Source organism: Callospermophilus lateralis, chromosome 5 (genome assembly GCF_048772815.1).
Source record: "Callospermophilus lateralis isolate mCalLat2 chromosome 5, mCalLat2.hap1, whole genome shotgun sequence".
In the NCBI taxonomy this organism is placed as follows: Eukaryota; Metazoa; Chordata; class Mammalia; order Rodentia; family Sciuridae; genus Callospermophilus; species Callospermophilus lateralis.
Genome location: NC_135309.1, coordinates 159,426,380 through 159,438,934, shown reverse-complemented (window position 1 = coordinate 159,438,934; position 12,555 = coordinate 159,426,380). Strand labels below are relative to the sequence as shown.

Sequence of the window (12,555 nt, the reverse complement as noted above, 5' to 3'; positions counted from 1 at the left end):
TACGTAGAATCCATATCATCTCACACACTTAGAAAGTGTGAAGTGGTGAGGATTTGCACTGTAATCTGAACCATATGGCTAGGAGCAATCTGCTGACATTTGGGACTGAATAATCTCTGATGTGGGGACTGATCCCGTGCATTGACGTTCAGCCTCTACCCACCCACTGGATGCTGATCACCATCCCTCTGCTCCAACTCGGCAACCAAATGTCCCTAGAAATTTCCAAATGTTTCCAGGAGAGCAAAATGGCCCCAATTCAGAACAAAAATACTGCAAAATAAGTAGTTATGTTCATAAGCTATAGTGCTAAATTTCTCAGTAATAATTTCCTAAAATACCACTGTGGGGAGGAGAAACTGCTGTGGGGAGGGGAAATTTCTTTGATCAAACTCTTTGATACCTAAGTAACTGACTTCCAGGAGAGAAGATCCCATCAACCGTCCCAGCCTCAGGACCAGGACAGCAAGAAGGGTCCATGGGGAGGGCTGGCCTGTCAGGTGTACTCAGTCGGGTTTGAGAAGTTCTGTTATCTGAGTACTTCCATTAGCTTAGGGTGAGTTTTAATCCCCAGCTTGAAAGAACACCTTTAATTCATTGTGATGTTCTCCATTTCACATCTCAATAACCAAACATTTTAGGTCAGATGTCAGGTTTGCTGATGGACACCCTGGCTTCAAAGTGTTTTCCGAGTTTTTCACATTCTCTATGTGCTTTAACATCAAATGAATGCCTTAAATATTTACATAGATGTGTTGCTGCGGAAAGGTTTGTACTGACGGCCCCAGGTCACTGGTCCAGTGGGCAGAAGGTTCCCCTTGCTGGGAACGCTCCGCCCAGGGCAAGCTCCTTCAGAGGCCCCACTGCAGCGAATGCTTTTCTCCTGATTTGATTTTCGTCATCCTCCACTGTGGAACCCTGATGGTCTATCATCGAGCTGAGGCCAGTGGAATTGTGAAAATGCAGAAGTGTATGAAAAAAAAATTATGATTCCCCAGCCAAGATGAGAATGAAATCAGAAGTTAATTTTCCTATAAATTCTTAACTTGCCAAGCAAAAATGCTTTAATATCTCTACTGTGTTCAGAGAGCCTGTATCCTGTTCCTAAATGAATGTAGCCTTGCTGATCTTGGCATAAAGCTGCTGCTGATGCTACTAAAGCTCCCATTATTAAATTTAAAGTGCTAGGATGTGTTTCACATTCAAAGCAAAAGAAGAAATCAAATTAGCAAGTTTTTGATGGGGACAGAGGACTTCTGGGGTCCCGAGTGAGGCACATGAAGAGACACAGGATCCCTGAGTGGAGCCCCAGCAGCAGGAGCAGTGTCCCATGGAGGAAGAGGAGAGTCTGAGTTTCAGAGCACTCTTGTGGCCAAAGCCTCTCTTGGTTTGGCCCGTAATGAGCTGAAGCCAAAGGAGGCTCCTGTGGGGTGTGTCAGTGACACTTCACTTCCCCAACACTGAAGCCAGCACCCTCTTCAGGGGATGCACCTGTGTTGCACTTCCTAATTCCCCCAGGGTTCCTGGCACTTCCTGAGCAGTGCCTGCATGAGCTGGCACTGAATCCCAGAGCTCTCCTGTGCCGGAAGGGCATGTCACTGACACCATGGCAGAAGGACATGCTGCCTCAGGATCCACAGACCTTCTCTAACGTCAGCCCAAAGGTCGCCACAAACAAAAGACCCTGGAGAGCAGGAGTGGAGGACCCCCACTCCCAACTCCTCCAGCTCAGTGCCCATTGGAAACTGCCCTGTGACTCATGCCCGATGCACAACCAAAGCCAGTGTTCCCTCCAGCAAGTGGTTGGAAAGGTTTCCTCATCCTCAACCTAGGGTCTCAATGCTGACACGACTCACAGATGTGCAAACAGGATGCTTCCAAGAGAATTCCGCTGTGCTAGCATGGTGCCCAGGGGTGCCCTTGGAGAAGGAGCTGACTGAAAGGAGACCAGCAGCACTCACTTCCCGATGGCCAGTCCCTGACCCTGAAGTCATGGCGCTCGGTCCAGTCTCTTTGCTGTCCTATTTCTGGGCACCACGTCCCCTTCTCACTCCTGATTTCCTGCTTCTTGCTCTGGTCTGCCTGGGCCCTGTGCTTGGCTGTGGCAGGTCAGCATCCTTGCTGCCCACGGAGGCCCTGGCCTGCTCCTCAGTGGTAATGAGCGCTCTCGGTGTACCTACCTGAGCTTCTGGCTCTCAGCTCACATATACCCAATGACTGAGCATCTCCTCTGTCTTGGTCCCCTGCGTGAATCAGGCAGGTCTGTGCTGCCTCCACTCTGTGATGTATATATGCCAAGGACTTCAACACTGTCTCTCCAATCAAGCAAAACAGAAGATCTGAACCAACTTCAGTGACGCTGGCATGTTGGAGGTGCTCAACAAACTCTGTTGAATGGATGAACGAAAGTGGGACGTGCTCCTGGACAATCCACAGGACCTAAGTGCTGGCCAGGGACTCCCTCTCCTCACGCTTCCCTGAAGACAGAGCCCACTGCAGCTCATTGAGAACATGTCTCTTCAGGAACCACATCAGTTTTGTTGATGTCTTTAAACTTTCATAAGAAAGTTTGGAGAAGGCATCTCTGCTTAAATGTAGTGCCAGAAACGGATCACAGTTTGGACAATGTGGTTGTTCTGTATGAGTTCATCATGGCACTTTTGGCAGGGACCTTTACTGACCTCATTTGACATTGATCAGCCACCAGCCAACAAAACAATACAAACCAACAGGGCATTTTTGCCTACAATGTTAGCAAAGCAAACAGGAGAAATAGGGATTGAGGTCAGTGAATAATTCAGAACAGGGCATCAAAGATAGTTTTACAGATTTATGAACATGGAAATCAGACTTTTCAGAAGGAAAATAAGATGCCATCAAAAATCCATCATGATGTAATGTCTACAGCATCCCAGTGCTTACCCTACAGGGTTCTGATGAGCCGCTTCATGGTGAGGGAAGGCCAGGTGTCTGTGGTTTTCAGAAGGTCCAGAACAAGATGTTTTCTAGTTCCTAGGTGTTTCAACAGTCTTCCATTTTGTCTGAAGTACAAAATATTTTACTGAGTTGCTCACGGTTCCAGTTTCTGTAACAGGTCACTTTTTCCCCAAGTTCTTAGCTGTTAAATACCCTGAGTGCTCTTCAAGGTTGATGGTGACATTAATGACAGTTGATATTGCCTAAAGTGCTTTTTTCTCGAAAACACTTCCTCTTCCCATGACAAGGGCTGGCTACAGAGACTGAAAGATGCTGACAGGTTTTTATGAGTTTCTGTTTTTGCAGAACTGGAAAGCCTTAGGGGATGGGTGTCATCATTTCACATGGACCCAGGCATTAGCTTAACTTTCTAGAAGGCGGGAGATGTTGTTCTTTCAATTCTAGAAAGGCATGGGGAAGGGGAGCTCCTCAGAAGATCCACTAAGAGCCCTGCAGAGTACCCTGCTCTGTGTTGGAACTTTAGCTGAATAAAATCAATGTTCTGTGGGGACACATGGATGCAGGCTTAAGCAGCAGTCACACCCAGGATCTCAGGACTGTCACTGTAGGAGTGGCTGTGTGGCCCTCCTTCCACCTCATCTCCCTGTCCAGGAGAGCCATGGAGATGCTCGGATCTCCATATATCATCCAGAGCTGTGACTGAAGACCTTGAGTGTGGTATTCCCCTTTCCCTGTGTTTCCCTGTGCCTTGAAAATCCCAGTGAATAGAACTTGAGAAACTATGGTATATTTTGTCCAACCTGGAATTAATTAATATTGAACTTGAATCTTGAAGAACTGTGGAATTCATCACACCCAGGAGAGGACAGGGGAGAACTGAACTTCTGTCCCTCTGAGACAGTTGTGGGTATTCCCAAGCACCTGGAATCCTCTTAACTTTCCCTCTTGTAAATGAAAAGTGTAGTCCAAATCTACATCCTTCCTATGTTTGAGTTAATATCAAAAATTTTTAAGTTACTTTCTGATTTAATATCAGCTTTCTCCATCCTGCCTGTTTCTGCCACTCCATGCCATCTTCCAAAAATATAAAAATGTTTCTCTGTTTGGCAGCAGAAAGGGAGGAAATTCCTGCTGCCCAACTTGGACAGTGAAGCACCTTCACTCAAACTCTACCCAGCTTTCTTTCCTTCTTCAGAAAGCAACCCTTAGTAATTAGCCCCTTGATCCAACCCGAAATAGAAAATATCTTGGGACTGTATTCCTCTACAGGCAGAGATTTGACTTCTAGGCCTCAGCTTTTGTTTTGCTTGACTTAAACTAGGGGGCAGGATTGTGCAAAGCCTCTGCCCACAGACTGTGCCGGATGCCTGCTTCCCACCATCAGCTCTTCAAGCTAGGAAGCCAAGTGCCTGCACAGCCCAAGGCACCAGATTGCATTTCGACAGCTCTTCTCCTTAGAACTAGTTGCTCCACAAAATGAACCATGGCTGTGTTGTCTCCATGGCTGGGGGCAGCACAGCTCTCCAGCCCCACTTATATGGCTTCCTGATCTGTGTTAGTACCCAGGGCTCTGTTCTAAGCATGAGTCTGACCTCATTGCATTTGTGTTTGCAGCAGTGGACATTGGGCTGCACTCTGGGAAATTTGCATAGGAGGCTGGTGAACCTGTGTCCAACCAGGTCATGAAAGAGTCTACAAAACCCTTAGAGGATCTGCCCCATTCCCAAGCTACAACCTTGTCCCTCAATCCCTTGGTCTTTCTGAGCACTCTGTGTGTGCAGTTCCTGGCTGAGCTGCTGTCCTCTGCTTCATCACCTACTGTCAGTGGGCCTGGACATTGCCACTGCCTTGGTGGCTCAGGTGGGGAGGAGCGCCCCAAGAGCTCATCAGGATGCTGAAACAGCAGGCGGGACCATGGTGACGAAGGACCCCATGCATCTCAGCAGCCCCCCACCCAAACCAGACCTGGATGAGGATGCAGCAACGGCCGGGGCCTGCCTCTGCTTTCCCTTATTCATTTTAACCCCAGCATGTTTCTGGGGGGTTGTTTTTCTTTGCCCTGACAGTCCTATCTTTTGGCCAGGTGGTTAGTCCACAGCCTGTGCCAAGTCAGATGCAGAAACTTTATCATATTACACAAAATCCCCCTTTCTGCATCATCTGACATCAGGGCTCCCAGGAATCCAGGCACTTCTCATTGGCAAAGTCAGGATTGTGGTGTGGCACAGAGATAGCATAGAAAGCCAAGAGATACACCCCTAAAGACCCTGAGGGTGAGGGTGAGGGTGGGTGGCAACAGCGACAGTGCCCCCGTCTTGGCTTCAGCTTTATACCATGGGTCTGGGGGTCAGTGTCCCCAGGGTCCGACTAATTCTATCCTCCAATGAGCTGAAAGGACCTGATTTTACTGCAATCTCTCTGCTCATTGCAGCATAACAGAAACTAGGTTTGTTTGGGGACTTTCCATTAAAAAAAAAAAAAGATTTTATTTTACCTAGAAAAATGCAAAGTTTTAAAAGTAAACTCATCTTTTTGCGTCTGTATGCTAGACTGCTTTCCTCCTAAGAATAACACAAGTGTCCTGTTTTACTCGCCTTCTTTGCATTTAGGTCAGCGGCTGGGTCACCAGGTCGTCCCTCCACCCTCTCAGCCTGTTCCTTAGGGCATGTTGCTCTTTGGGGCCCCTGAAACTTGTGGGCCAGGAAGATTGCTCTGCACCAGCCTCAGGCAGAGAGCCAGCTGCACATCACCCTGTGCTGCAGGCGTGTCTGGGAGCCTGAATCCCTGGAGTCTAATTTTAGATAGAAAGAAAGCCTACTGGGCTGCACCGTGACTGCCCTGTCCCCTTGCTGGAGATCACAGTTAGAACCTTCCAGTTACACTGGCTGCTTCCTCCTCACTTCATACCTCAGCACTGGCAGCATCCTACATGGCAGCGTCCAAAGCAGATCTTACTCTTCAAACATGAGGGCGACAGAGTGCTCGGTACAACTGGCTCTCGTTTCTATACAAAAGGCTAACCTGATTCGGGGTTGAATTGTGCCCCCCAAAAGAAGACAGGTTGAAGTTTGAACCCCAGTTCCTCAAAACGTAACTTACTTGGAAATAAGGTAGTTGCAGATGTAATTAAGCTGAGGTCATGCCAGATGAAGTGGAGCCCCGATCCAGTGTGGCTGGTGCCCTCACAAGATGGACATGGGAAGAGACAGATACACAGGGAAATCGCCATGTGGGCACAGGAGTGATGCAGCAGCGAGCCAAAGGGCTCCAGAGATGATCAGCAAAGCCCAGAAGCTGGGACAGGCGGGACAGGGCTCCCTACAGGTTCCAGAACAGTGTGGCCCTGCGGGCACCTGGATTGCAAACTTCCAGGCTCCAAAACCACCGAACAGTGCATTTCTGTTGGTTTGAGCCACTCGGCCACGGTGTCCTGATACAGCAGTCCTAGGAAACTCACGGTGATCAGCAGGCTGGACAGGACTTGGGGAAGATGCCACAGGGCCTTGGTCATCTACTCCAGATCCCCACTGTGCACCCCTTTCCTGCCCCCCTCACCCACCTGCACCCAGTCTACAAAGAATTCTACAAGGATGGAGAATTTGTCACTCAGACTTCAAGAGCCATAGCAGGATCTGCTTATGAGTGGCCCTTGGTGGGGACAAGACCTCTGGTAGATGACAGCAGCCCCCGTTGTTAACTAAAAGAAATTTTTGAGAAATCTGAGTGAAATCTTAGAAAGTACAACAGAACCCTCCTTGTGGACAGAGAGTTTCAGAAGGGGTGTCCGCACACGGACGCCCAGTGATCTGCAGGCCGTTTGGGTCTTGCTGCTCCTGAGGCCTGTTTAGGTCTGTTTTCTCCCATCCTCTCCCCAGACCAGCAAGCGAGGCTTCCCGCGTCTCTTGCTTCCTCTACATTCCTACTTTCACCCACCACTACGTGAAGTCAGGTGCAAGATCTGGGGAGGGAGGTGGGGCGGGTTCTCCCTGCAAACCAAGGTTCACAACGCATTAATGTGAAGAGTCCACAGACAGGATCCCCCTCGGCGGGTGGCTTGTAGACACATTCTGTGTGTTAACTGAAAGTCACTCAGGACCTAAGGTGCATAAGTGGGGCCCGGCTCTGCTGGCCACCAGTGTGGAGGACTGAGCTGGCTCTGTATGTTTGGGACAACCGGTCCCTTGTGTGGGAATGCAAATGGAAGCTGAACTTAGATTCGTTATGGGTGAAGCTGCTACAAAATCCCAACCTGGGCGTTAGCATTTTACTCTCTGTTTGAGCTTTTAGTGGTAACAGGTGGGATGGGGGGTGGCATAGCTTCTTTCTCCGGCCCTTTGGAATTCCCAAGTCATGTGATGCGCATGAAACAACACAAGAACCGGAAGCCAGTACCAGCTTTAGGACGCCAGTTGGTGGGCACTGCTTTCACTAGCCAGTCAGTGTGTCTCTGCCGTGCGTGTAGAAGACAGGGTTTAAAATTCACCGAGTTCAGCATTGCTTTTAGACAGCACAGCTGAAATGACTGTCCCTGGCCCAGAGAGGAACAGCTCCGTTTCAAAAAGTCAGTCCTGGTGAGACGCCATCCACGTCACCCTCAGAGACAAACAGAGACCTGCCCCTGGTGGATGAGCGTGGACCCTTCCGACCCATAGCAGGTGGCAGGTTCCATGGGGAGCAGCGAGCCTTGGTGCAAGCACGACCTTTCTGGAGGGTTCTTGGGTTTCCAAGGCCGTAACACGTGGGCACTGGGTGATCATGTCTCCTGGCTCCCACAGGAGTCCTTCCTCTGCAGGGGGCTCTTTCAGTCTGTCCGTGAGATTTGCCGATCCAGACGTCCTCATCTTCTTCTCCAGCTCTTCCCAGCCCCACCCCTTCCCTTATCGGCCTGCAGTTAACACTAGACATCAGGAGTGGCACTGATGAAGGGCCCTCTCTGCGTCACTTGTGCCAGGTTTATTAGTGTATCTGCTGCGCTGCCCTCACCAGTCCTAAGGCAGGCATCAAGACTCTTTGACAGATGAGGAAACTGAGGTGTTGACAGGTTTGTTCAGGGTCTCCAAGCTCAGAATCCCACCCCAGGTTCTCCAGCCTCACAATCCACCTGAGCTTCACACCAAGTTCTCTTAGTACCTCATCCACCTTCCAACTCTATGTAGAAACCAGAAAAATCACAAAGCAAGGCAACCAGAGCAGGAAGCGAGGGCCTGAACTCCATTAAACCTACTCTATGCTGCTTCTGTGACAGGTGCCCTTCTATTTTCAGATCTTCCTTGCAGTTAGATGTGGGAGATACTCACTTGCCAGCCCATGCAGGACTCCCCTGGGAAGGGCAGCAGACTCTCCTGCACCAGCACACATGTGCTGTCCATCGCTGGCTGGGCGTGGCCAGGATGAGTGACAAATGTCTGCCTGGACCTGAAGGCAAGGAGGCAGGGTACGGGCTTTCCATCTCTGATCCAAAGTCATATGAAAATGAGCAAGAACTGGCTCGAGATAGAAAGTCATGTGAAACTGTGTGATTCATAAGTGGGAGGAGCTTGTAGAAAATAAGTTCCCCATACCTCATAGGATTCACAGTTTCAAGCATCCGTCTCTTTCTGTGAGCACTAAGGAAAGCACCGAAGAAACCACATTCCACTTATACTGATCCCAAAGGTAGACAGAAAATGATATTAACATTCTGCTCGTCCTTCCTTTCACCTTTGTTAGAATCGAATAAAGAGTAAGAGTCTGTATTAACTTGGAATTATCTTTTCTTTCTTGTGCTCTCAAAATTGGGAGGTTGGTTTTTTGGGTTTTTGTTTGATTTTGTACTTTGACGCATCTGGTCTGGAGACACATTTGAAATGTGCATTTGGGGGGGTGGATTCCAGACATGCACCGGGGGTTCTAAGGTTTGTTGGTGCTTGGATTCTAAGCCCTGTGTGCATGTTGTTTTGTTGACGTCTGTCTGTCGGCTGTTTGTTTGCTTTTTTTACTAGACCAGGCATTTGGAAGGACCTGAAGACCATGGGCTCCGTGTCTCTCTCTATCTTCTTCATCACGCTGCTTGTTCTGGGTAGACAGGTAAGGAGTCTGCTCCTTATAGAACACCTCTAAGTGCAGGTTCATCATGCTCTGCTGGTGTGCACTGTAGTTCTTTCATACAAATTCTTAAAAAACAGAATCATCACACAGGAGAAAAGTGGGTAGCACAAGGTGTGGGCTAGATACAGACTGCAGGGAAAGTCCCTTTTCCTACAAGAGGTAAACATTGTTAATGCCAGGAATATGAATCAACTGATTTCCTGCGAAATCCAAAAATAAATTTTGTATGTGCATAAGCCCCAAAAGCATCCCTCATGGATTCCAAACAGCTGATTGTGTTTGGGAAACGCCCTTGGCTGGGTTTCCGTTTGTAAGTCAGGATGGATCCGTGCCTCTTCTGTTTGGAGGGGATGTGATGCTTCTGCTGCCATTTGTAACCACTCCTGGAAATACGGTTCTCTGTTAAAAATTTTTATTTTGTGATGTGGATGAAACTGCTCCTCCTCCCTTGGGCCCTCCACCTTTTTCTGTTCTCCTAGGAGAGGCTGAAGATGCAGAATTTCAAGAAATACTCTTCTTCCTCCTTTGTACCAGGCCAGTCAGACAGCAGTACTTACCTGAAGTCAGGCAGCTGTCCTGCCAGTATTTGCTCTGAGTCCTGAGATATGGGCAGGGACAATGCCATTTGGCAATAACCAATTAAGAGGGGATGCTGACTGAACTGTGTGCATTATTAAAGAGTCATGTCGATTGAGAGGCCCTCTAAGACCTGTGAGTTTGGATCTGGCTTCCAGTTCCCCTGCCCAGAAGCTGTAGGCATTGCACAGATGGGCAGGGCCTGCACCTGTCCCCCTCATCCCCACATCTGGAACCAACCTACCCACCCAATCAGTGTGATCTGTGTCTTTCCCTAGGAGCTAACACTGCAGTAGCCCCTGGGCTGAGCTGTCCTGGCCTGCAAAGCCGTGGAAGACCCCTTCCTTCCCACCCTAGCCCCTTGGTCTCCCCTGGCTCTGCCTTCAGCATGTCCCCCTTTCTGCTTCCCAGGGCTTGTGGTTGGACAGGCTGCTCCAGGCTGTATCTCTCATTACTTTCCCGGTTTCCCATTGGCTGGTTTGTTTCTCACTACTGATCAACTTGCTGCTCTTGCTCATAACACAGACATGTCCTTCCTTAGAAAACCCTGTCATTAGATGGTGATGAATAGGATCCTTGCAGAGCAACCCCTTGGTGACCATTCCTCAGGAGCCACTGTCCCCTGGTGGGACCACCCTTCCTCCGTGTCCCACTGGTCATGCTTTGTCCCGGTCCCTCCTGCAGAATCATCACTAGGATCACTTCACCAGCACATTAAGAATCCAGAGTCAAATGAAATGCTCCTGTTGTATTTAGTCATCAAGATGCCCAGCGTTCCATCTCACGGTGGTGCTTGAGGCCAAAGGCTGACGAGAGATCCTACTCTTCAACTGGTCTAATGTGATCAAACCTATTCAGGGCTGTGGTTGATATTGATTGTGTTGGTGCCATTACTGTAGCAATAAGTACTGAGACCCTCCAAGGGCCTAGGAAGCTGTGGCTCCCTAAAAGATGACTCACTCTTCATAGTCACTGGGCCATAGCTGGGTTACCTGTCACCTCGTCTGTGTGTGGCACTATGAAACAGCCAAGGTGGGCCAGGAGGTGGACCTTTGTCCACACCCTGAAGTGAGTCATTAAGGTCCCGGGTCCTCTGGACTAGAACTTTGATGTCTATGACGCAGTGCCTCTGTACACATGTCCCAAATCACTCGTATGTTTGACTGCACCACATGGGAAATAGGGCTCAGCATAGCCAAAGCATTCATGGCCCTGAGTGTTTCCTGATAGGTTTACTAAATGATAGTGTGGACATTTCCAAATTTTCTGCATTGTCACTTGTCCCAAGGGTCACCCCACCCAATGTTCATCTTTGTTGAAATGACAGAGATGAACTTGCTTTCTGAGCAAATTAGTACCTGGCTATATCTACTGCTCCAGGTACCTAAGTAACGTTAATGAGAACACTGCGCATCTCTCATACAAAGTCTGCGGTACCACCCTCCGTACTAAAATCGAGTCTAGATTGAAGCATGAGCCAGCCCCAGCCCTCTTTTGATGAAGGGAGAAGCTGTGGGTCACCTGCATACAGAGGAAGCACTTGCTCTCTGGGAGGCTCTGCTTTCCCAGTGGGCTGCAGTCACCATGGGAAATGGGCAGGTGGCCTGACAGGGAGGGAGGCTGACCACATCTTGGGGGAGAGCTCAGAGTCCAAGGGTCAGCAGCATGGCACACTGCCCTGTAGCCCAGCCCAGAGGCTCCTGCTTTGCACCTATAGAAAGAAGGAAAGTGTTCCAGCTCCTCGGGGGTTTTCAGAACTAGACAGAGCATGGAGCCACCCTGAGGCTGTCATGGATGTCCCAGCAGAATGAGGCCCTGGGAGCTCCGAGAGGCCTCCAAAACGTATGGAGCAGCTCCAGACGGAATCCAGAGACGAGAAGAGAGGCAGGGCCACTGCGCAGGGCTGGAGGCACAGGGAAGCCTGCTGGCTCTCCCGCTGCTGCACGTGAGGTGGCCCAAGAGCCCAGCTCCCCTTCTCAGTGCTGGACAGTCCCTAGGCAGGCTTGACCTCTGCTGGATCCTCACAGGCCTGCCTGTGTCTCTGTGTCAGATCTCCCTCTCTCTCTTCTCTTGTAAGAACTTGAGTTCTTTTAGGATTTGGGGATCACTTAAGTTAAGGACATCAACAAATTCCTTGTTTCCACATGAGGTCACATTTATATATACCAGCAGCTAGGACCTGAAACTTGGGAATACTACTCAATTCATTACGACTGATTTAGGCTAGAAACATTTGTCTTCCTTTGGGGTCTTTCCACAAGAGTTTCTATAATAATAGCTACTCAAACATAAAGGAGAGAATTCTAAAGCAGATTGCATTGCTTAGAAGGTAATAGGTTAGATAGGTAGGCAGATAGGTAGGTAGGTGGATGGATGGATAGATAGATTGATTAATGATACAGATAGATGGTATAGAATTGCTAGATATATAAATGGAGATACAAATTAGAGAGTGTTTTAGTTAGTTTTCTGTTACTGCAACAAAAGCCCTGAAACAGGCTAGCTTTATAAAGACAAGAGAGGGCCTGCATCATATCATGGTGATTGCATAAATGTGAGCAAGAGATTAGATCAAAAACAGGAGGCTAAGTTCCCACAGTCCCTTCCAAGGGCAAACTTCCAATGACATAAAGGCCTTCCTCTGAGCCACCTCTTAAAAGTTCTACACTACACTGAGGACCAAACTTCCGGCCCATAACCCTTTGGGGGATACACTGAAACTGTTAACCATAGCAAATAGGCAGAAAGATGAGGGAAACAGAGGTATGAAAAATTGTTCTACATTTGTAATAAGAATTGTGATGCATTCTGCTGTCATGTATTTAAAAAATAAAACCAATTAAAGAAAAAAAAAGAAGAAGAAAGATGAGGGAAAAAATATCACTTTTGCCCAGTGTAGCTGGTGCTGAAACACTGGTCTCTTTTTAGTAGAAGACCGACAGAGGCCTTGCCTAT

The 12,555-nt window shown here is 48.7% G+C and overlaps 1 protein-coding gene across 1 annotated transcript in view; it reads left to right on the top strand.

The window, feature by feature from the left end:
• The window catches only part of Adcy2 (adenylate cyclase 2), a 380,087-nt gene that overhangs the window by 330,434 nt on the left and 37,098 nt on the right, over positions 1-12,555 (top strand). The window contains exon 19 of the mRNA XM_076857485.1: positions 8,919-9,003. Coding sequence (XP_076713600.1) covers positions 8,919-9,003 — 85 coding nt within the window. The remainder of the gene's footprint in view (positions 1-8,918; positions 9,004-12,555) is intronic.